General features: G+C 38.1%; 1 protein-coding gene across 2 annotated transcripts in view; it reads left to right on the plus strand.

Annotated features, from left to right (window-relative positions):
- Positions 1 to 241: 241 nt before the first annotated feature.
- LOC127644206 (proteasome adapter and scaffold protein ECM29-like) overlaps positions 242 to 22,728 on the plus strand; it is a 54,200-nt gene continuing 31,713 nt past the window's right edge. For both annotated transcript variants that reach the window (XM_052127267.1, XM_052127268.1), the window contains exons 1-19: positions 242 to 292; positions 1,009 to 1,139; positions 1,913 to 2,029; positions 3,249 to 3,367; positions 6,594 to 6,740; positions 7,346 to 7,517; positions 7,623 to 7,762; positions 7,854 to 7,932; positions 8,056 to 8,175; positions 12,010 to 12,095; positions 12,289 to 12,364; positions 12,456 to 12,505; positions 12,651 to 12,717; positions 12,813 to 12,935; positions 21,227 to 21,330; positions 21,417 to 21,540; positions 21,637 to 21,717; positions 21,825 to 22,044; positions 22,613 to 22,704. In XM_052127267.1, the coding sequence (XP_051983227.1) occupies positions 271 to 292; positions 1,009 to 1,139; positions 1,913 to 2,029; positions 3,249 to 3,367; positions 6,594 to 6,740; positions 7,346 to 7,517; positions 7,623 to 7,762; positions 7,854 to 7,932; positions 8,056 to 8,175; positions 12,010 to 12,095; positions 12,289 to 12,364; positions 12,456 to 12,505; positions 12,651 to 12,717; positions 12,813 to 12,935; positions 21,227 to 21,330; positions 21,417 to 21,540; positions 21,637 to 21,717; positions 21,825 to 22,044; positions 22,613 to 22,704 (2,070 nt within the window). In that variant the 5' untranslated portion in view covers positions 242 to 270. The remainder of the gene's footprint in view (positions 293 to 1,008; positions 1,140 to 1,912; positions 2,030 to 3,248; positions 3,368 to 6,593; positions 6,741 to 7,345; positions 7,518 to 7,622; positions 7,763 to 7,853; positions 7,933 to 8,055; positions 8,176 to 12,009; positions 12,096 to 12,288; positions 12,365 to 12,455; positions 12,506 to 12,650; positions 12,718 to 12,812; positions 12,936 to 21,226; positions 21,331 to 21,416; positions 21,541 to 21,636; positions 21,718 to 21,824; positions 22,045 to 22,612; positions 22,705 to 22,728) is intronic.

Consider the following 22,728-nt stretch of genomic DNA (forward strand, 5'->3'; position numbering starts at 1 on the left):
ACACACACACACACACACACACACACACACTGTGATTTTTTATATATTACTAATAATTATGTTATATACAGTCCAAGTTATTGGACAAAATTTATTTTACTTTTATTTTATTTATTCTATATGATGCTTTGGCAACATTGTTTTTGAAACTTTCATGCCAATAATTCCCATTGAATTGAGGGGAGAGAGAGAGAGAGAGAGAGAGAGAGAGAGAGAGAGAGAGAGAGAGAGGGGGCTCTGTTGGTGATGCTGACTGACTTCACCTAAAACATGGCTGCACAGGACGAGCTCAGTAAGTTGAACTCACTTTGCATGCTTCATTCTTTAATATTGTCGACTTATAGATATGCTCTTCATTATAGATCATTTATATGAAGATTGAGTTCATCGTTTGGTCTATATGTTTACAAGTAATTTTATAAAGGGAAATTTGTAAAGTAGATATCAGTTTGGCAGCTAGTCGGCTTGTGCTTAAAGAGGCCCAATGCTCAGTCATGCTCCAAAATGAAAGTACTTCTGTTGGGTTTTTCTAATTTAGAGGACAAAAGATTCTAAAATTAATACCAAATTAGTTTGATCTAAATGCCATATTGGTCAAACACTTGCTGTCATTCATTGACAGTGTCAGAAATAAGTATATACCTGATATACGTAACGTTAGTTAGCACACAGGCTAACCAACCGGCGGTTTTAACGTCTTTATTTACAATGTTTATTATTGCCTGTTGTTCATTGCAAGCTTGTGTGATAGTTTTATTGGAAATTGTTTCGTGATATATATACACAGAGCTGGTGAAATATACTCAGCATGCTAGGGAAATAGTGGGATTGCAGTTGTTTGTAGAAAATAAATGAGCAGTACAATGAAAAGTATTTTCCCAATAAGATCCATTTGAAAATAAGGGCACGAGGTCCTTTGTTTCTCATTTTGATATACTCTTTCTCATGCACTTTCTTTCTTTTGCTTTGTTTTTCGTTCATTTTCTCTCTCTTTTTTTCTCGTCTTAGATCAGTTGGAGCGTGTGTTTTTGCGTTTGGGCCATGCTGAAACAGATGAGCAGTTGCAGGATATTATATCCAAATTCCTCCCCCCTGTACTCCTCAAATTGTCCAGTGTGCAAGAGGGAGTTCGCAAGAAAGTAAGTGTTCGAGAAAAAGACAACTGTCTATATGGCGGTCCGTGGAGAAAATAGGAATTTTCTCCTATTTCATGACATTTCTCATTTTATTTAACATTTAAAACGTATAAAACTTGGGGTCCTGGGTAGCTTGGCGAGTAAAGATGCTGACTACCACCCCTGGAGTCATGATCTTGAATCCAGGGTGTGCTTTGATGCTCCAGCCAGGTCTCCTAAGAAACCAAATTGGCCCGGTTGCTAGGGAGGGTAGAGTCACATAGGGTAACCTCATCGTGGTAGCTATATGTGGTTCTCGTTCTTGGGACGCTTGAGTTGTGCGTGGATGCCACAGAGAATAGGGTGAAGCCTCCACATGCGCTGTGTCTCCGTGGAAATGTGCTCAACAAGCCACATCATATAATGCGTGGGTTGACTGTATCTGATGTGGAGGCAACTGAGATTCATCCTCCGCCACCCAGATTGAGTCAAGTCACTACGCCACCACGAGGACTTAGAGTTGGAGAAAATTGTGTATATAAACTTGTAACTTTCAAACTAATAATCTTTAAAAGCATTATTCAATGTAGTTACCCTAGTTAATGTTCTTAATGTCCCTCGCTCTGTGAAGAAGTTAGACCCTGATTCAAGAAGTTTGTGTATCTAGAGTAAGATTTTTGCTTTTTTTTTATATACATCTACCTTTAGTATTGTTCAAGACACTTCTTAAATATGTTGAACTTTATAAGAAGCCCCTAACGTATGCACAATAAAGATCTGGCTGTTGCCTTGTACAGGTTATGGAGTTGCTTGTACACTTGAACAAAAGGATAAAGAGTCGACCGAAGATACAACTGCCTGTGGAGACACTGTTGGTTCAGTATCAGGATCCTGCCGCAGCATCTTTTGTCACGGTATGAACGCACACACCCAAATGTTAATATCACCAACAACATGGCTGAATGAGCTGTAGCCTTAATAATAATGCTTAATTTATAAAGCACTTTTCCCAAGCAACACAGGAATAAATGCATCAAAACAAAACCAAAAACACAACGATCCAGGAGTCAAATGTTAATTCTGGATTGAAAATATGGATTTGTACATGTCTGACCTGACAGTTCAAACTAAATGAGCAGTAGGGGAAAAAATAGCCATGTTTCCACTATCGGTCCAAATGAGGATGTGTTAGTTCGTGCCAGGGCCAGTTGTTGTCCCACTGTCACTTCCGGGGCTTCGTCATGCCTCCTCGGGGCCAACGGGCAAGTGCCTTTGGCCCGCCGATTACCTTTGGGCCAAATTAGGCTAACGAGGTATTGAGGCGGGGTCAATGTCAACGGCTTCTCTGAGTCTGGTCTCGCTTTCCACCAAGCAAAGACCAAAATAAATAAATTACATCTTCAGTCTCCATGTTCCTTTCGAGGGCTAGCTAGTCTCCAGAGTCTGATACCTCAGCTTGAGCTAACCTTTTGCTTGTAAAATGGGCAGAGGTGTGTGATGTTGGCACCAGGGTGGCGTATTAAGGGTGGGTTTAGGGCGGGGCTATTGGCACGATAATAGGAATTTGATTTTGGTCTCACGGCTTGAGGTCTGAGGCTATTGGTCCCGGCTAACCAGTTGATAGCCCTGGGTTGGACTGGCCTGAAAGTGGAAACGTGGTTAATGAGATGACGAGAGTTGTCCCTTGTGGAGTGTGGGCACAAGCAAACCGCATGAACCCACACCTACCATGCTAAGACGAGAACAAATTCCAGGACAACAAATGGTGAACGCAAGCACACGATGACAACAACAACACTGCCATGTAGACAGGCCGGTGGAGCACAAAACAAACAGTTTTGGTTTGAAGCTAAACTTCTGCCCAGTCACTTCCTGTCTGTCTCGCCACTCTAATAACTAACAAAGGCTAAAAATAAAAAATATATATAAAAAAATTTTTTATATAGGAATAGATCACCTAAAAATTATAATTCTCTCAACATTTACTCAGTCTTATACCATCTCAAACTCGTATGACTTTCTTCTGAGAGTATTCCTTTAAGATCACCTTGTATCTGCCAAGGTGTCAAATTCACTTATTGTGTGTAAAGTAAGTTCTTATTATTTTCATGGTTGACTGTTTTTGGCTTGCAGAACTTCACTATCATCTACATAAAGATGGGCTATCCCAGGCTGGAGGTGTCCAAACAGTGTGAGCTTGCACCTACTCTACTAACAGCAATGGAGCGCAAGCCTCAGCCCCAACAGGATAGGTTAGTAAAACATGTTTTATTATTAAAGTAGAATTTAATACATTCAATATAAAACATGTTTGGTTTACACGTTTATATGTTTTTCTCATTAGGTATCAGATGTTAATGTTTTGGACTTTTGAAATGGCATGATTGTTGGAACAAATCTTGCATGGGACAGTTCATGATTACAGCCTTAAGGCCTTTGCACACCAAACATTAATGTTTGGTGTGATTTCTTGCTGTGATAAACATTTTGAATCAAAACAATAGTTTCTTAATGAGCAATTCTCATCTGGAGCGAACATTCGTGATGACAAAGCAAATTTATTTTACGGTTTTGATTTTTTTATTTTCTTAGCTCAGCGAATAAATGTCCTGACCATTAATATATAAGGTTTAGATCAGTGGTTCTCAACCTTAAAGACTCAAAGTCCTCCCACTGTACAAGACAATATTTTAAGGCCCCCTTGCCCGAATCTAGATGTGTATGATTAAAATAATCATGGATAATTTTTGATTCTAGAAGTTTCAGAAAGTGTCTGTTTATAATTTCTAGGCATACATCTTTAGCATTTTAATTAAGTTGAAATATTTTGATTATTTTTTAATTTTTTATTTTAACTACATTTTAAGTCGACTTGAGGCCCCCTTGGATGTTTGCTGTGGCCCCTTTGTGGGTCCCGGCCCCCTGGTTGAGAACCAGTGCTTTAGATCACGTGTCAGAAGCCACTGCAGTTTCCAGAACCAGAGTAGCGCTAAACACAGAAAGCTGTTTTGACCACCGACATGAAAGTGTCAAGAAACGAGAAGGAAATCCTGAACCAGCAGTGAGGATGTTTATTTTATTTTCATCAAATGCATTAAAAACTGAAACATTCTTTTTCTCAAATGGTTTCTCTTAACATGTCCAAATGATGCTGCATCACTGCCTTTCATCCCCTTTAAAAATGATCTTGTCTCATGTGGATTGTCTTCAAAATGTATTCCATATTGCTGCATTGTTTGGCCTTTGCATTTAATCTTACGTGAGTTCTCTTATGTCTTTAATATAATATATATAGCGGCATATTTGCTTTTGTATAAATTTTTTAATACAAATCTTTGGGGATCTTAAGTGTTTTTCTCCGCCAAATATTAATAATATTGATACTATTTGCAGTGTTCTCTGTTTCTTTGAATATCAAAAACAAAATGTTAATGCTGCACTATTTTTAATATTCGTTTACAGTCTTGTCTGTCCTTATCTGTTATTAGCCGCATTAAAGTATCTAATAATGGGTCAGACTGAAGATGGGTTTTGTTGGGTGAGATTGCCAGCTTGCTAACTGGGGGTCTAAATACAAATATTATTTACTTACACTGGTGGCCAAAAGTTTGGAATAATGTACAGATTTTGCTGAGTCTGAAGGAAATTGGTACATTAATTCACCAAAGTGGCATTCAACTGATCACACAGTATATTCCGGACATTACTGATGTTAAAAACAGCACCATCACTATTTGAAAAAATAAATTTTTTATCACGTCTAGACAGGTCCCAATTCCAGCAGCCATCGCTCCACCTTATACTTGAATAATCGTGCGAAATTGCTAATTTGGTACTTGAAAATCACTTGCCATTATATCAAACACAGTTTAATGCTATTTGGTTCATTAAATGAAGCTTAACATTGTCTTTGTTTTTTAGTTGCCACAGTGTGCAATAGACTGGCATTTCTTAAGGTCAATATTAGCTCAGAAATGGCAAGAAAGAAACCGCTTTCTCTAGAAACTCATCAGTCAATCACTGTTTTGAGGAATGAAGGCTGAGAAAAGCTGAAGATTTCATACAAAACAAGGACAGAAAGAGATGTGAAAGGCCCAGATGTACAACTAAACAAGAGGATAAGTACATCAGAGTCTCTAGTTTGAGAAATAGATGACTCACATGTCCTCAGCTGACAGCTTCACTGAATTCCACCTGCTCAACACCAGTTTCATGTACAACAGTAAAGAGAAGACTCAGGGCTGCAGGCCTTATTGAAATAATTGCAAAGAAAAAGCCACTAATGAAACTGAAAAACAAAAAGAAAAGGTGGTCAAAACACAAACACAGACACTTGACAACAGATAATCGGAAAGAGTGTTATGGAGTGTTATAGTGTTACCATTGTGTCCTTGAGCACTTAACTCCAGGTTTCTCTGGGGGGATTGTCCCTGTAATAATTGCACTGTAATTCGCTTTGAATAAAAGCATCTGCCAAATGTGTAAATGTAAACAAACTTCTCTCACGTTGTCATTATGGGGTATTGTTTGTAGAATTTTGAGGAAAATCTAAAATTAATCAATTTTGGAATATGGCTGTAACATAACAAAATGTAGAAAAAGTGAAGTGCTGTGAATAATTTCTGGATGCACTGAACAAATAAAAAATGTCTTGCACTCTTGGAACGTTTACATTTCATGACATTTAATTAGTAACATGCAGGGTTTTGAGCAAATATAACACAAGCAGATGTACATGGCAATATGATACAGTCAAACTTTTGTTTTATACATTTGGTTGAACAGGCATTATAAGTGTGCATTATGCAGTGATTTTAAACAAATGCGCTTAACACAAGTATATATGGTAAACGTGGCAGTTGCATATTTTTAGTTTTGTTCCAAATGATAAGGTTTTAACTGTTAAAAATTTTTTTTTACATTTAATTCTTTCTAAGCCCCCCTTAGACTGTGTATACGTGATCTGTCAACTTGTCCAGCAGGTGAACAGAAATAGTTTGTGAAGTGTCTCGAAAGTTTTCTTCCTCGTTGAGCAAATCAACAACACACTTGTCATTGCTGCTTCAGCTGCGAGAGAGATGTGTTTTATTTTTCCGATCTGCTCGCAAGAGAATCGTTTTCTTTCTTGTTTGTTTAGCAGTGATGGGCGGAGGGTGGATCAGCTCAGAGGTGCATTGAGCCACGCACCATTCTGGGGTAAAATGTGCTAACAGTGAAAATTAGTTTCACTTTATATGGGATGGGGCCATTCGTCTGTGATTTGTGTCGCGTTTGGTGTGTAAAGGCCTTTAACCTTGCTCTTCAGGGTTATCAACCCTTTTAATAAGTGTACTATAAGTTGTTTTGGATAAAACATGTGCTAATTTACTATTAATCTAGCATTGTTGACTATGTAAAACCCTGTTTATTGAAAATATAATGGGTTATTACTATTCAACAGAATTGATGACATGGATGTCTCTTGTCTCTCTCCACTAGTCTGATGCACTTGCTGATTCCTACTCTGTATCATATGAAATATCCATCAAAGCCATCTAAAGCTTCCCCATTTGTACTGACGGAGAGGCCCAAAACTGTACATCTGCTCCTGGAGTTCATGCTTGATGTTCTCCTGATGCCTTATGGGTATGTCAGATAGATGAGCTCAGTATGTTGTAGTTAAAGGGATAGTTCACCCAGAAATTAATTTTCTCTTTATTTTCTCACCCTCATGCCTTCCCAGATATGAATGACATTCTTTCTTCAGCAGAACACAAACAAAGATTTTTAGAAGAAATTTGAAGGTCCAAAAAGCAGCATAAAAGTAATCCATAAGAATCAAAAGCGATATGATAAGTGTGGGTAAGAAACAGATAATACAGAAGTAATTTCTGGTCATTCTGGCCACCATCGACTTGCATTGAAAGGACCAGCAGAGCTGAGATATTCTTCTAAATATCTTTGTTTGTGTTCTGCTAAAGAGAGAAATTCATACACCTCTGGGATGGCATAAGGGTGAGTAAATGATAAGAGAATTTTCAGTTTTGGGTGAACTATCCTTTTAAGGATAATAATAAAATTAATTCCTTGCATTTATAATGCACTTTTCCTGGATACTTACTTCCACTTATAGCACTTTACAGAGAAGAGAAACTCTCTTCAACCACCAACAGTGCTAAATAATTCTAGAATTGTTTTTCCGTATTAGCTGACGTAAGATTTTATATACGCATCTCTTTTCTGTTATCAAGGTTTGTTTTAAGTGAGCCTCCCATTCGTCCAGCCCCCTCTTCTCCACAGGGGGGTTCTGGATCTGGAGCCGTGGCAGCACAGGGTCTCCCTCAGCCTCCTCCAGGAATGAGCGTTTACGCTGTAAAAAGAGTCATCGGAGAAGAACAGTGGAGCCCAGAACAACTTGAGCAAGTAAGCTTCATGAGATTAGTTTGTTTAAACCTGCTGGTGGATATATATCAAGATATAAAATATCAAGCAGGCTATTTTGGTAACCTGCACCTGTTCTGCTTGCAGTGTAAGCTAGGTATTGTGAAGTTCATAGAGGCAGAGCAGGTACCCGAAGTTGAAACGGTCATTCACCTAGTTGTCGCCTCAAGTGACACCAGACACAGTGTCGCCACAGCCGCCGATCTGGAACTAAAAAGCAAGCAAAGGTGAGGCTGTCATCAATGGGATGTCCAATTACACCATGATCTCTTTATATAGAAACTCCTCTTTTGTGATTTTGTGTTTTTTGTACAACAGCATTATTGACTGGAACAATCCACTCATCATCAACAAAATGTATAAAGTGTACCTGGGTGATATTCCACTCAAAACTAAAGTAAGTACATGCATTGAACATGATTTGTGAAATATTAGATAAGACATCACTGATTTGCAAAACACTCTTAATAATTTTACATGCTATGCAGTGTTCTGAATATAGTGGATGTTTCTTAATTAGGTTGCCACGGTAAAGCAGGAACTGAAGCACGAACCGGTCGGCACCAGAGTCAAACTAAAGATTCTGCCTCATCTTCTCCGCTCCAGACTGGCTGCTGAATGCTTTCCTGCAAATATACAGGTCAGAGAGAGAACATTTTATTCAAAGAAAGTAAATGCAACTGAGAAACATGTTGAGAGAGACTGAGAGGGCCAGACAAACAGATGGTAGGAAAGAGAACTAGGAGGTTGATGTGGGAGGTATATTTGTACTACTTGTGTTTGTACCAAGAGCACTTCTTGGCAGATAAGGTTCTTAATTACATGCTTGATCACAATAGTCTTGTATCTGATGTTAAAACACTTCTTGTCAGTCATTCTTAATAAGAGTGTCTGCTAAATGCCTTAAAGGAAAAGTTCCCCCAAAAATGAAAATTCTGTCCTGCATGTTCACTTGATAATTGCGTCGAGTTTCGTGATAATCAGTGAATGAGCTTTTCTCATAGAGCTCATTGTCACACAATGTACGTCAAGATATTCACTGAAATTACTTAATTTGTTTCTCACCAAAACCTGTTGTATTGCTTCAGAATAATTTGAGAGTACATTAAAAGGACAGTTCACCAAAAATGAAAATTCTCTCATAATTTTCTCACCCTCATGCTATCCCATATGGCAGTGGTTCCCAAACTTTTTACAGTGGCGTACCCCTTCGAAAATTCAACATCCTGTCACGTACCCCCTCTCTAACACATAGATAACATTTACACAAGGTAATATGAAAATGTCTGTTTAACACAATTATCTTTGTAAAACAAATCCTTTAAATGAAACGTTATATTTTTACATGTTATATTAATCATATACAGTGAGGAAAATAAGTATTTGAACACCCTGCTATTTTGCAAGTTCTCCCACTTGGAAATCATGGAGGGGTCTGAAATTGTCATCGTAGGTGCATGTCCACTGTGAGAGACATAATCTAAAAACAAAAATCCAGAAATCACAATGTATGATTTTTTAACTATTTATTTGTATGATACAGCTGCAAATAAGTATTTGAACACCTGAGAAAATCAATGTTAATATTTGGTACAGTAGCCTTTGTTTGCAATTACAGAGGTCAAACGTTTCCTGTAGTTTTTCACCAGGTTTGCACACACTGCAGGAGGGATTTTGGCCCACTCCTCCACACAGATCTTCTCTAGATCAGTCAGGTTTCTGGGCTGTCGCTGACAAACACGGAGTTTGAGCTCCCTCCAAAGATTCTCTATTGGGTTTAGGCCTGGAGACTGGCTAGGCCACGCCAGAACCTTGATATGCTTCTTACAGAGCCACTCCTTGGTTATCCTGGCTGTGTGCTTCGGGTCATTGTCATGTTGGAAGACCCAGCCTCGACCCATCTTCAATGCTCTAACTGAGGGAAGGAGGTTGTTCCCCAAAATCACGCAATACATGGCCCCAGTCATCCTCTCCTTAATACAGTGCAGTCAGCCCTGTCCCATGTGCAGAAAAACACCCCCAAAGCATGATGCTACCACCCCCATGCTTCACAGTAGGGATGGTGTTCTTGGGATGGTACTCATCATTCTTCTTCCTCCAAACACGGTTAGTGGAATTATGACCAAAAGTTCTATTTTGGTCTCATCTGACCACATGACTTTCTCCCATGACTCCTCTGGATCATCCAAATGGTCATTGGCAAACTTAAGACGGGCCTTGACATGTGCTGGTTTAAGCAGGGGAACCTTCTGTGCCATGCATGATTTCAAACCATGACGTCTTAGTGTATTACCAACAGTAACCTTGGAAACGGTGGTCCCAGCTCTTTTCAGGTCATTGACCAGCTCCTCCCGTGTAGTTCTGGGCTGATTTCTCACCTTTCTTAGGATCATTGAGACCCCACGAGGTGAGATCTTGCATGGAGCCCCAGTCCGAGGGAGATTGACAGTCATGTTTAGCTTCTTCCATTTTCTAATGATTGCTCCAACAGTGGACCTTTTTTCACCAAGCTGCTTGGCAATTTCCCAGTAGCCCTTTCCAGCCTTGTGGAGGTGTACAATTTTGTCTCTAGTGTCTTTGGACAGCTCTTTGGTCTTGGCCATGTTAGTAGTTGGATTCTTACTGATTGTATGGGGTGGACAGGTGTCTTTATGCAGCTAACGACCTCAAACAGGTGCATCTAATTTAGGATACTAAATGGAGTGGAGGTGGACATTTTAAAGGCAGACTAACAGGTCTTTGAGGGTCAGAATTCTAGCTGATAGACAGGTGTTCAAATACTTATTTGCAGCTGTATCATACAAAAAAATAGTTAAAAAATCATACATTGTGATTTCTGGATTTTTTTTTTAGATTATGTCTCTCACAGTGGACATGCACCTACGATGACAATTTCAGACCCCTCCATGATTTCCAAGTGGGAGAACTTGCAAAATAGCAGGGTGTTCAAATACTTATTTTCCTCACTGTACATACTGAATAAATGGCTTACCGATTGAGATGGGAATGCTAGGTATGATATAATTGCATAACTTGTAAACTCCCCCCCACATCCTGTTGCGGGACGCAAGAATAATGCTCGGTTCTGTGCCTGGAATTGCAGGTTCAGTAAAACATCATGCAACAATGTAAAAACAGGTCTCTTCCGTGCAAGCAAATTTGAGTGAATTTTCCACATTTACTGCGTGTGAATGTGGAAAATTATTTGGTGGCGCTGAATGTCTGACACCTGTCATTAGAACTTACACCATCAGAATCAAAACTCTATATGCATCCAACCTTAAATACAAATTAAGTTTTATACTTCGGAAAAAAGAAAAACTAAACTAAAATCATGGATGACTGACATGTGCAAGTCTGGTAAAACAGTGAAGTGTTTTACTTGCTATCACTAAGCTACGTCACCTAGCATTGTGCTGGGCTGGCTATAAAAGATACTTTTGTGACGCACGACGCATGAGTAGATGCATTTCTTTCCCCGCAAATGATAGTGTTATTTCATTGCATATTTTTCTGACCTTTATGACACAACCATTTTTGTGTTTCTACACTAGAGGGCACACAAAATAATTTTTGCCAGTGAGAAAAACATGAACTGGGTTTGAATGTTATTTTTAGACTGTGATGAAATTGAAAGAACAGTAAATCTCAATGTTTTTCGCGTACCCCGATTGTTACCTCACGTACCCCAGTTTGTCTTATTTTCTTCTGCTTAACACAAAGATTTTTAGAAAAATATCTCAGCTCTGTTGAATGGAATGGTGGCCAGAACTTTGAAGGTCCAAAAAGCACATAAAGGCAGCATAAAAGTAATCCATATGACTCCAGTGGTTAAATCCTTATCATCAAACTCAATATGGTAGGTGTGGGTAAGAAACAGATCAATATTTAAGCCCTTTTTACTATAAATCTACACCTTCTTCACTTTCACGTTCTTCTTTTGTTTTTGGAGATTCTCATTCCTTGAGCATATCACCACCTACTGGGCAGGGAGGATAATTTATTGTAAAAAAAGGACTTAAATATTGATCTGTACCCACACTTATATTGCTTCTGATGATTTGTATTTAACCACTGGAGTCGTGTGGATTTATGCGGCTTTTATGTGCGTTTTGGAGCTTAAAAGTTCTGGCCACCATTCACTTACATTGTATGGACCTACAGAGCTGAGATATTTGTCTAAAAATATTCTAAAAGTCTAAAAGTATTCAGCAGAAGAAAGAATGTCATACACGTATGGGATGGCATGAGGGTGAGTAAATGATGAGAGAAATTATATTTTTTGGTGAACTAATCGTCTAAGAATTTAAGTTAAATTAAGAGGACATAAAAGAAAGTATTTTCATTTTAAGGTGAACTACTTTAAATGTTAATGGGGAATCAATCATCAGGTAATTCTGAAAGCAGATATTTCAATTTCTTGGTAAAAGCATGTTCAAAGAATTTCAATGACGATAATTATCTGTGTTTTCAGGTGGTCTATGATGGGCTTTTTGGAGCAAACACCAACAACAAACTCCTGTCTCTCACTCTGCAGTTTGTGCATCATATCTGCGTGGTGTAAGTGTAAAACATCCCATTCAATACAATACAAAAATTTGTCATTTTGATATAGATCCTCTTTGGTATCGCCTTTTAAAACCAAGTGTTTTAGTGCTGGATTGTTGATAGCTTTGTGGAATACTTTTTGTGGAATGGTGCACATTTAGTCATTGTGATTAGCCATGATTGTAATTTGTCTTTTTATGTGAAGGTGTCCGGATACTAACAAACCACTAGGTTTGATGCTACTGAATGGGCTTACCAAGCTTATTAATGAATATAAAGAGGTAGGAGCACATTTACTTTTTAGTTGTCATTCAGATTATACTGGAGCTTATTCTGAAGTATCCAGTAAAAGTTACCTTGATTTGTTTTAAGGATCCTAAACTATTATGCATGGCATACTCCGCTGTGGGAAAACTTTCAAGGTAAATCTTTTAAGTAACTAAAATTATGAAGAAGAAATAAACCCACTCTAAAAAAAAAAAAAATGTATAAAAGTTCCTAATATGTTTCTATATGATTTTATTAAAATGCTTGATTTCCTGTATTTTACTCTATGCTTTTAAATAGTCGGATGCCTCAGCTTTTCACAAAAGACATTGCATTGGTACAGCAGTTTTTTGAGTCCATGTGCAAGGTTTGTTTGATAAGCATTTTTTACATTAGAAATACAGTTAATACAATCTCACTTCTACTGTTTAATTCTTACCTTGTTTCTCTCAATTGAAACAGGAGAATGCTGATGTGCGATTGGCCATTCAGGAGGCCTTGTCTATGATGGTGGGAGCATATGTTAACCTTCGGGGGGCGCTTCTGAACCTCATGGAAGCGCTGGTAGCTGCATATATCGGAAAGGTGAGTCATTTAACTCTGAGTAAATTCAAATGTTTGTTTATCTTGTTGATGCCTTATGCTTGAAATATGCAAATACATGAAAGCAAACTCTTCTAGCTGTTTAAGCTTGATTTTGTGCTTTGTTGCATTCTAAAACGTGACAGACCAAAATGCATTATTCTGGACTGCTATAGCGGACATTAGCGTAAACTGTCTTCTGTGGGAAGCTCTTCCTTTCAGGTCAACTACAGTCATAGCGGAGCAATAGTTTGAAGAGAATCTTGCTTAGCCAGTTTAAGTGTACATGTTTATAGCTAGCTACCTACAAAATGTCTTATCCGCGTTATTGACACAGACATTTGATAGTAACTCTGTGACCCCTTTAACCTCTTAAACTTTACAGACCTGCAATATGTTTACCCTTAAATATTAAAAGTCCCCAGTTACACAAGTTATTCATGTGGTAGCATTTGAAAGAAATTAGAAAAGATTAGAAATTGGAATCAGAACTTTTTGTAGAATACCGTAATTTGTTACATAAAATAACAAAATAAAGCTAGAAAATCTCAGTGTCGTGAATGAGTGCCAACTTGAGGTGATGATGTAGAAAATATGAGTATGAATATAAAATTCTTTCACATAGTACTTAAATAGAGAAGCGCAGACTATACATTTATACAGCTCTGGGAAAATTACAAGAGACTGCTGAAAAATGATCAGTTTCTCTGTATTTACTATGTATAGGTATGTGTTTGAGTAAAATTAAATGTTTAGTTTTATGCTATAAAGTACTGACATAATTTCTCCCAAATTCCACATAAAATTTTTTTAATTTCGAGCATTTATTTGCAGAAAATGACAACTGGTCAAAATACCAAAAAAGAAGCAGTGATTTCAGACCTCGAATAATCCTCATAAAAAGTTAATGTTCATTTTAAAACAACACAATTCTAATGTTTTAACTTAGGAATAGTTCAGCAATCAATATTTGGTGAAATAACCCTTATTTTCAATCACAGCTTTCATGCATCTTGGCATGATCTCTACCAGTCTTTCACATTGCTGTTGGGTGAATTTATGCCACTCCTGGTGCAAAAATTCAAGCAGCTCGGCTTTGTTTGATGGCTGGTGGCCATCCATCTTCCTATTGATCACATTCCAGAGGTATTCAATGGGGTTCAGATCTGGAGATTGGGCAGGTCATGATGGTCCTCCATCCACACCTTGATTGACCTGGCTGTGTGGCATGGAGCATTGTCCTTCTGGAAGAAGTTGGGGTGTTGGTGAACATTGTCAGAACAGAAGGAAGCAAGTTTTCTTCCAGAATTACCTTGTACGTGGCTTGATTCATGTGTCCTTCACAAAGACAAATCTGTCTTGCTAAAGCACCCCCAGATCATCACCGATCCTCCACCTGGTCATCTAATGGTTAAATGGAGACCTGGAGAGGTCTCGCACCCTCTGTAAAATTTGGTGGAGGATTGGTGATGATCTGGGGATGCTTTAGTGATGCTGGAATTGAGCAGATTCATCTTCGTGAAGGACGCATTAATTAAGCCACGTACTAGGTTATCCAGGAAGAAAAATTGCTTGCTTCTGCTCTTACAATTTTCAACTCTGGGGATTATTTTTTCCAGCAGGACAATGCTCCATGCCACACAGCCAGGTCAATCAAGGTGTGGATGGCGGACCGATGGATCAAGACCCTGTCATGGCCAGCCCGATCTTCAGACCTGAACCCCATTGAAAACCTCTGGAATGCGATCAAGAGGAAGATGGATGGCCATAATCCATCAAACAAAGCTGTGCTGCTTGAATTTTTGTGCCAGGAGTGGCATAAAGTCACTCAACAGCAACGTGAAAGACTGGTAGAGAAAGCTGTGATTGAAAATCAGGGTTATTCCACCAAATATTGATTCCTGAACTCTTCCCAAGTAAAATCATTAGTATTGTGCTGTTTAAAAATGAATATGAACTTGTTTTCTTCGCATTACTCAAGGTCTGAAAAACTGCATCTTTACTTTTTCTTTTTTTTTCTTTTCTTTTTTTTCTGCAAATAAATGCTCTAAATTACACTATTTTTTGGGGGGAATTTGGGGAAAATGTTGTCAGTATTTTAATTTTACTCAAACACATACAAATAGTAAATCCAGAGAAACTGACAATTGTGCAGTGGTGCCTTATTTTATTCCAGAGCTGTATAATTAAATCGCAGCCTTTTGCGGTTTAATGAGCACAATTAACCTGTTAATCGAACTGCTAATCCAGAGCTGTCATCAAAACAAACAAACTCAAATTGCTTAATTCTAAATTTAAAGCTAAATTTAACTAGACGTTTGAAGTTGAAGAAATTGCGACAGAAATGTACTACTGTATAGTAAAAATTAAGGAATAATGATAATAATTAAATAATTACATTTATATTTAAGCAATATCTCACAAGCATGAATGCTGTTGTACTACATAAAAGTTAATATTATTATTATTAAAAGTGTTCCAAGTAGAGTGCTCGGTGAGTGCACTGCACCGTGCCCTAACCAGCCGCGACACCCGTCAAGCGAGAGTTATTCTATTTTTGAAATAATTTCTATTTCTTCAACGTCGCTCCAGGCTGCCCAGTCAACAAATGGTATAAAATAATTTTTATAACCGTATACTTAAGCCAGCATCTCACTAGCCGCTTCAGAACTACTTGATTTTGACAGAGGGTGTCGGAATAAAATAAATGGAATAAAAACAGGAGTACATAAACAATCGTAACAGACTGAATTTGGACATGATTCATAAAGTAACTTTACCCTGTGTATGTGTGTAATTGTGTGTTTATCCCTTGGGTTTGTGGTTGAATGTGTATGCTCATATGTAGCTTCAATTAGAAAATTCGATGTTTTCAATAAACAGGCAATTTCATCTGTGATTGCTCTGATTTCTACATTTTTTTTACAATATGCAAACTCAATCTCAGGTGTAGATATTAAATATTTTGGTTTGCTTAAAACATGCATTAAGAATGGCATCTTAGAAACATTTCAGCTTATGAGAAGCTGTTACGACCCTTCACTGTTTTTAAATGTCTAGGAAGTTAGAAGGGGAACATTATGTCAGCCGTCAACAATATCTGCTAGTAGAACACTGGGAAAGTAAGTGAAACCCGAAAGCAGCAGAAAGTTTGAACACATTTATTGTGTGCAACAATTGGCCAAAAGATATATCTATATATATATATATATATGTGTATATATATGTGTATATATATATATATATATATATGTATATATATGTATATAAAAAAAACAATTGAAACAATTAGTTGTTATTTACAATCAATAAAAGAAATCATAGTGTTACGTCCCCCTTTTAGTTGTCTAGAGGATTTAAGAGTACGTAATATATAGTGAAAAGATTAACTAATTTAAGAGAATTAAATGAAAAGAAAACTGGTTCAGTTACCGAAAACCTTTGTGGTGGAATGAATCAGGCAGAGACAGATATGGGTTACTGCTAAATATAATTATTTGTAATGAATCATAGCAATACACCCAATCTTATTTACAGAGCAAATAGTGAAACAACAAATATCTATTTACAGAATATGTACAAATGGTAGGACAAAACAAACAACAAACCAGACAAAGGAGTAAAGGACAATGAGCGGTGCTAAAGCAAAGAAATCAGCAAAACAAAACTTGTATCTTATATCTTTAAATCTCAAGCTAACACAGAAAATAAGAATATGAAAACAATACTTAAACTACACTAACTAAACAAACATCAAAAATACAGAGGGTAGCACCCACTCCTTACCTGGTGTGTTTAGACAATTCAAATTCTACGTAGCGTAGTGTAGATCACGTGACATACTACCCTATCCCCACACTCAAGGTCCAAAAAGTTAGTTTTTGAATAATTGATCTAAGTGAAGCAATGTCACAACAGATAAACCAAGTAACAAAAATTATTGTCTCACTAACACATCAAAGTAGCTATTACAAGTCCGAAGACAAAAGAGAGATAAACAAGCCTCCTTCCGTGTTGTCACTTCCAGGTTTTATAGAGAGAAGGAGAGTCCGGATTGGTTCCTTGAGGGGGAAGTTGTCACGTAAACTAATGATGATTGACAGGATGAATAACCAATCACTGAACCTAAGAATAATGACAGTGAAGATGAATGGGAGAAAAGAAAACAATCGAAATACGCTGCAGCACGTAACACATAGACAAACCAGCAAATTATTATTATTATCCCTGACCTGGGAAGGAAAAAGGGAATAATTGGACAGTGCCAACTCAAAGAAATGAATAAAACAAAAATAATCTTTCTAACCCATTTTCAACTAATCTAACTAATACCAACAGGAAAATGTAGAAAGAAAAAGTCTTCGACTCCCGAGACGTCGTATACTTCTCTACCTTACCTATCAAAACAAAAATTACAACGAATGGCACATGCCCCCTAAACCTGGTGTGTTTAAACAAAAGATAAACCTAGATGTGTGCGATGTACGTCACGTGACATCTTACCTGTCCCTCTTTCCTTTCCATCTCAAAACAAAGCGTTGCCGCTCTCAAAATATTCAAATAAGGAAAAATGGGACGGCAAAATAACGTGTTCTCACATGACAAATTAAGCATTAACAGAGCTTAATAAATTATCAACCGAAATTTAAATTGAGCAAAACCAAATCAAGCATAACAGAAAATACCAAACGCTCAAGTTCAAGTTCACAAACAAAAGCCCGTCCCTCGGTTGCGATCGTGTCCTTTTATGGTTCCCGGATTTCCGGTAGCCATATGACTGGATCTCACTTTCAGACGTCAGCACGTCAAAACCCTCTTCTTAGATGACTGACAGCAGAGACGAACCAGTCAGCACGTCACCTGCGAAAAAGAGTAAAAACGGACAGCGGCAGAAACAATACAAAATAAACTACAAAGAACACCAAAGTCGCACATCTTGGGGTCACATAATATCGTAACACCCCCACAGTCAAAAACAAACATATATTGTTTGTTATATAGAACATTCTTAACATGAAACAAGTCATAACTCACCCGCCATAAGCCCCTTTCAAACCCTGGAAAGAGCGTCAGCCAGGACATTCTCAGACCCCTTTTTATGATGAATTTCAAGGTTATAACTCTGTACGAACAGAGCCCAGCGCATCAAACGTTGATTGGTATTATACATCCAAGAAAGAAAAACAAAGGGGTTATGATCCGTATGCACAGCCGTAGGCAAATTGGAAGAGCCTAAATAAACACGCGGTGTTAAGGGTACCTGCCAGTATCCCTTAAGTAAATCAAGTTTACTAACAAAATTTGCAGAACCTATGTTATCAACACAATCTTCCATCCTGGGAAGAGGATAAGAATCAGGTACTGTTACGGCATTCACTTTTCGGTAATCCGTACAGAAACGGAATGAACCGTCAGACTTTTTTACCAAAAGGCACGGAGAACTCCACGGACTACAGCTATGCCGGGCCAACCCATTTGTCAGCATTCTGCTTCATGGCAGATCTTTTAATGGCGTTAGATCGATAGGCATGTTGTTTTATAGGTCTCATGCCACTAACATCAATATCATGTTGCAACACATTAGTCTGAGACGGAACATCCGAAAATAAAGTGATAAGATCTACCACATCCTGCAGTTGTCCATCGGGTAAATGAGAAAGACGAGAAGGCAAATTAGTTAGAATAGCTGAATTTTCTAACTTAATACACTGTTGAGGAGTATTTCTCAGCACTAAACCATCCTCATCTGAATCCACTTCACCCTCTGCAACAGGTATAAACTCCGTCATTGCCATGACGGGTGCAATCTCTACATCCTCTTTCGCGAGATCACATTGCACTTGTTCTCGTTCATGATACGCTTTGAGCATGTTAACATGACAAACACGCGTTTTACGTCTTCTCTCTGGTGTCCGTTTAACGTAGTTTGTCTCACTGACTTTTCTGACCACTTCATAAGGACCAGTAAATCGAGCCGACAATGCAGACCCTTGGACGGGTAACAACACCAATACATGGTCACCAGGCTGGAAAGACCGTACAACTGCTTTGATGTCATAACAATTTTTCATTTCACACTGAGCACTTTTCAAAGATTTCCAAGCAAGATCGCAAGCCTCATAAAGCCTTTTCCTGAATCGACTAACATAGTCTAAAATGTTTATTTTAGACTCTGAATTAGTCTCCAGCATCTTATCTTTAAGGACCTTTAAGGGGCCTCAGACATTATGCCCAAAAACCAACTCGGCTGGGCTAAAACCGAGTGATTCCTGCACTGTTTCACGTATGGGAAACAATACCAAAGGGATTCCCTCGTCCCATTCCCTATTTGTTTCCATACAATACCTTCGAAGCATCGCTTTTAAGGTCTGGTGAAATCTCTCAATTGCACCTTGGCTCTCAGGATGGTATGCACTTGAGACCCTGTGTTCTATGGACAAAGACTTAAGAGTCTGAGCAAAAACGTGTGACAAAAAATGTGTTCCTTGGTCTGTCTGAATCACCGTAGGAAGACCAAATGTAGAAAATAATTTTATCAGCGTTTTCAAAATAACAGGAGCGGTTATTTTGTGCAGCGGTATCGCTTCTAGAAATCGTGTCGCTCTACACATAATAGTGCATAAATACTGGGTTACCTGATTTTGTCTTCGGTAAGGGACCAATACAGTCTACCAGCACTTCTTCAAATGCTTCACCCACAGCTGGAATAGGAGAGAGTGGAGCGGGGGAAATTAATTGATTCGGCTTCCCCGTTATTTGGCAGGTGTGACAGGTTCGACAGAATGTTCCCCTTCTAACTTCCTAAACTTTTAAAAAGAGTGAAGGGTCGTAACATTAATGGGGGCTCGTCCAGGATTTGAACCCGGGAAGCATATTAATGACTGTGAACTAGCCTACACACACAAAAATTTTAAGTTCTTCCTGGAGTGTTTCACCAAAATAAAAGCCAGAGAATTGTGAAGTTAAAAGTTTACAACTGAAATTGTATTATTTCATAATGTAACTATATTTTTATTAACAATAATAACAGTATTGAGATATTACAATCATATTTAAATTGACGGAGTAATATGATATACTATCAGAACTTAAGTGAACACAAAAGAGATCCACTAAAGAATCGAGTCCACATGTGCCAGAGATTGGTGCTGACCTCACCTGGTCCCTCAACACCAGCTCTATTACCAAGAAAGCCCAGCAGCATCTCTAATTTCTTTGAAGGCTGAGGAAAGCACATCTCCCACCCCCCATCCTCACTACATTCTATAGAGGGACTATTGAGAGCATCCTGAGCAGCTGCATCACTGACTGGCCTGCACCATTTTGGACCGCAAAGCCCTGCAGAGGATAGTGAGGACAGCTGAGAAGATCATCTGGGTCTCTCTTCCCTCCATCAAAGACATTTACAAAAAACACTGTATGCACAAAGCAACCAGCATTGTGGATGACCCCACACACTCCTCACACAATCTCTTCACCCTCCTGCCGTCTGACAGGAGGTACCGAAGCATTTGGGCCCTCACGGCCAGGCCGTGTAATAGCTTCTTCCCCCAAGCCATCAGACTCCTCGGTGTCCTGAGTTGCACTTAAATTATTGTCACTTTATACCTGGCTGCTACCTCAATTACTGCTATGTGCATAAAACACTCATCTCATAGTATGTTATGTTTACATTTGCCATTTTTAGAAATTGTCATCTTTTTGCACTACTGTGTACTGGTTGGCGCTGCACTGTCTCTCACTCTGCCCATTGTCCTGTTAATTTTCAGTAATTTATTGTACTGTCCTGTACTTTTTTCACATGTTTGCACGTGCACTTTATATAGGTATGTTATTTAGTCTGTGTAGTCTCATGTGGTTCTGTGTTTGTCCTTTGTTGTTTTATGTAGCACCATGGTCCTGGAGGAACGTTCTCATTTCACTGTGTACTGTATATGGTTGAATGACAATAAAAAACACTTGACTTGAAAAAAGAACTTCATGTTCACTGAAGATGTTCACTGGAATTTCTCTTAATTTTGCTGCTGCATTTTCCCGTAGAGAAGTTTTTTTTTTTTTATGTAATTCTTCTCTCCTCTTTTATAATGAAATGTGTAGTTATAGAAAAAGAGGTTTAGGTGCATCCCTATTAATATCTTCTAAACTTTGTTAAATGATTCCAAACTAAGTCTAATTTAAAATAATAATTTTCAGCCCAGTGTGTCCAGAATGTTTGGTTTTGGTGCATCACTAATAAATTATAATGATTTAATTTGTGTAATGTTATGTCCTGTTGCTTAATTGTTTTGTGTTAGCCGGAGGTGCAGGTGCGTCAGATAGCAATGAAGTTTGCCTGTACAGTGTTTGCTCCTGATCACGTGGCCTCTAGATATCTCTTACTGCTGGCTGCAGGAGATCCGTAAGTATAAAATGTGTCTAGTTTTTTGAAGTTTTAAATTAAGTGTTGTCATTAAAACGTATGCATCATATGGGCTGTGTTTATAGTCGTGAGGAGGTGTCTAGAGAGGCCCAGCGTGCACTTAGGTCTCCCCCATCTAAGACGACAGAAAAGGAGGGATCAAGACCTATGCCGTCCTTCCCTGAGATGGTCTACTACATTCAGGAAGAGGTGCAGTTTTTTTATTTGTTATTGCAGGATATTTTTGAGCTTGGTTTCAACTTCTTTTATAGATATAGGGGCTGAACTTAATTGTGATTTTGTTAGGCTGCAAAGAGATTGAAGACTCCTGCAAAATACATAGCTGGTACTTCAACGCTGCCTTTTAACCCTGCTACATTTGGGGAGGTAAATTCTGTTGAAGTCTGAGCACCTATTCCAATATTGCTTGAATGGCTGAATATGCAATATTTATGCATGATGTTAACAAATGTATTTCTTTTCCATTTCCTCAGATAGTTCTTTATCTTAGAATGTGTCTAGCTTATAGCGCTGGAGCCACACCCACTTCTCAGAGCCTGATTGACATGCAGGATGATGCTCCTCTTATTGGACGCTATGTTCAGTCATTGCTGTCCAATGAATATCCTCCTTCCTCCACCCCTAAAGGAGGAGAGGCCAATCCAGTTCAAGTATACATGGATTTACTACAACAGCTGCTATCTGCTGTTGGAGGTGAGGGAGATTAGACATGATGGTTTTTATATGGGTTGTTGGTGTGACAGTGTATATATATACACAGTATATTCAGTGTAACAAAAAAAAATTGTAGAAATTTTCTATACAGTTTATGCTGCGGTATATTAAGAAAATCTCACACCAAACAGAAAAGAATAGTTCCAAATAAAAAAATTAAATAATTATTGATTTAGTACCTTTCTTTTGTGAAGTGTTCAGTTCACTGGATTAACAAAAATAGACATTGATACATAATTATGTAATGTCTAAAACATCTTTTAAGTTGAATTTCAAGTAAAAAACATTATCATATCACTATATTGTATATATCGTTACCTTGATATAAAATGTTTCATATGGTGATATAAGATTGGTCATACTGTCCACCAAGTTTCTAAATAATACTACTTGCAGAACTTAGAAACTAGTTAGTAGTTTGCAATAATGATATTATAGTAGTGCAATAATGTGAAAATCTCATATATTTTTACTTGAAACAAAGTCTTTAGGAAATTGATTATTGTAGAGATATTGTGTGCTTTGACATAAAGATTGTCTAATGCAGGGATTCCAGTGATGTACTGTCTTTTGGAAGTGGTTTCTGTGTGCCCTGAAAAACTTGCTCCCAAGTTTGCAGAGAAAATCGACTGGATAAAAGTAATTCATTCATGTAATTTCCTC

This window comes from Xyrauchen texanus, chromosome 5 (assembly GCF_025860055.1).
Source record: "Xyrauchen texanus isolate HMW12.3.18 chromosome 5, RBS_HiC_50CHRs, whole genome shotgun sequence".
NCBI classification, from domain to species: domain Eukaryota; kingdom Metazoa; phylum Chordata; class Actinopteri; order Cypriniformes; family Catostomidae; genus Xyrauchen; species Xyrauchen texanus.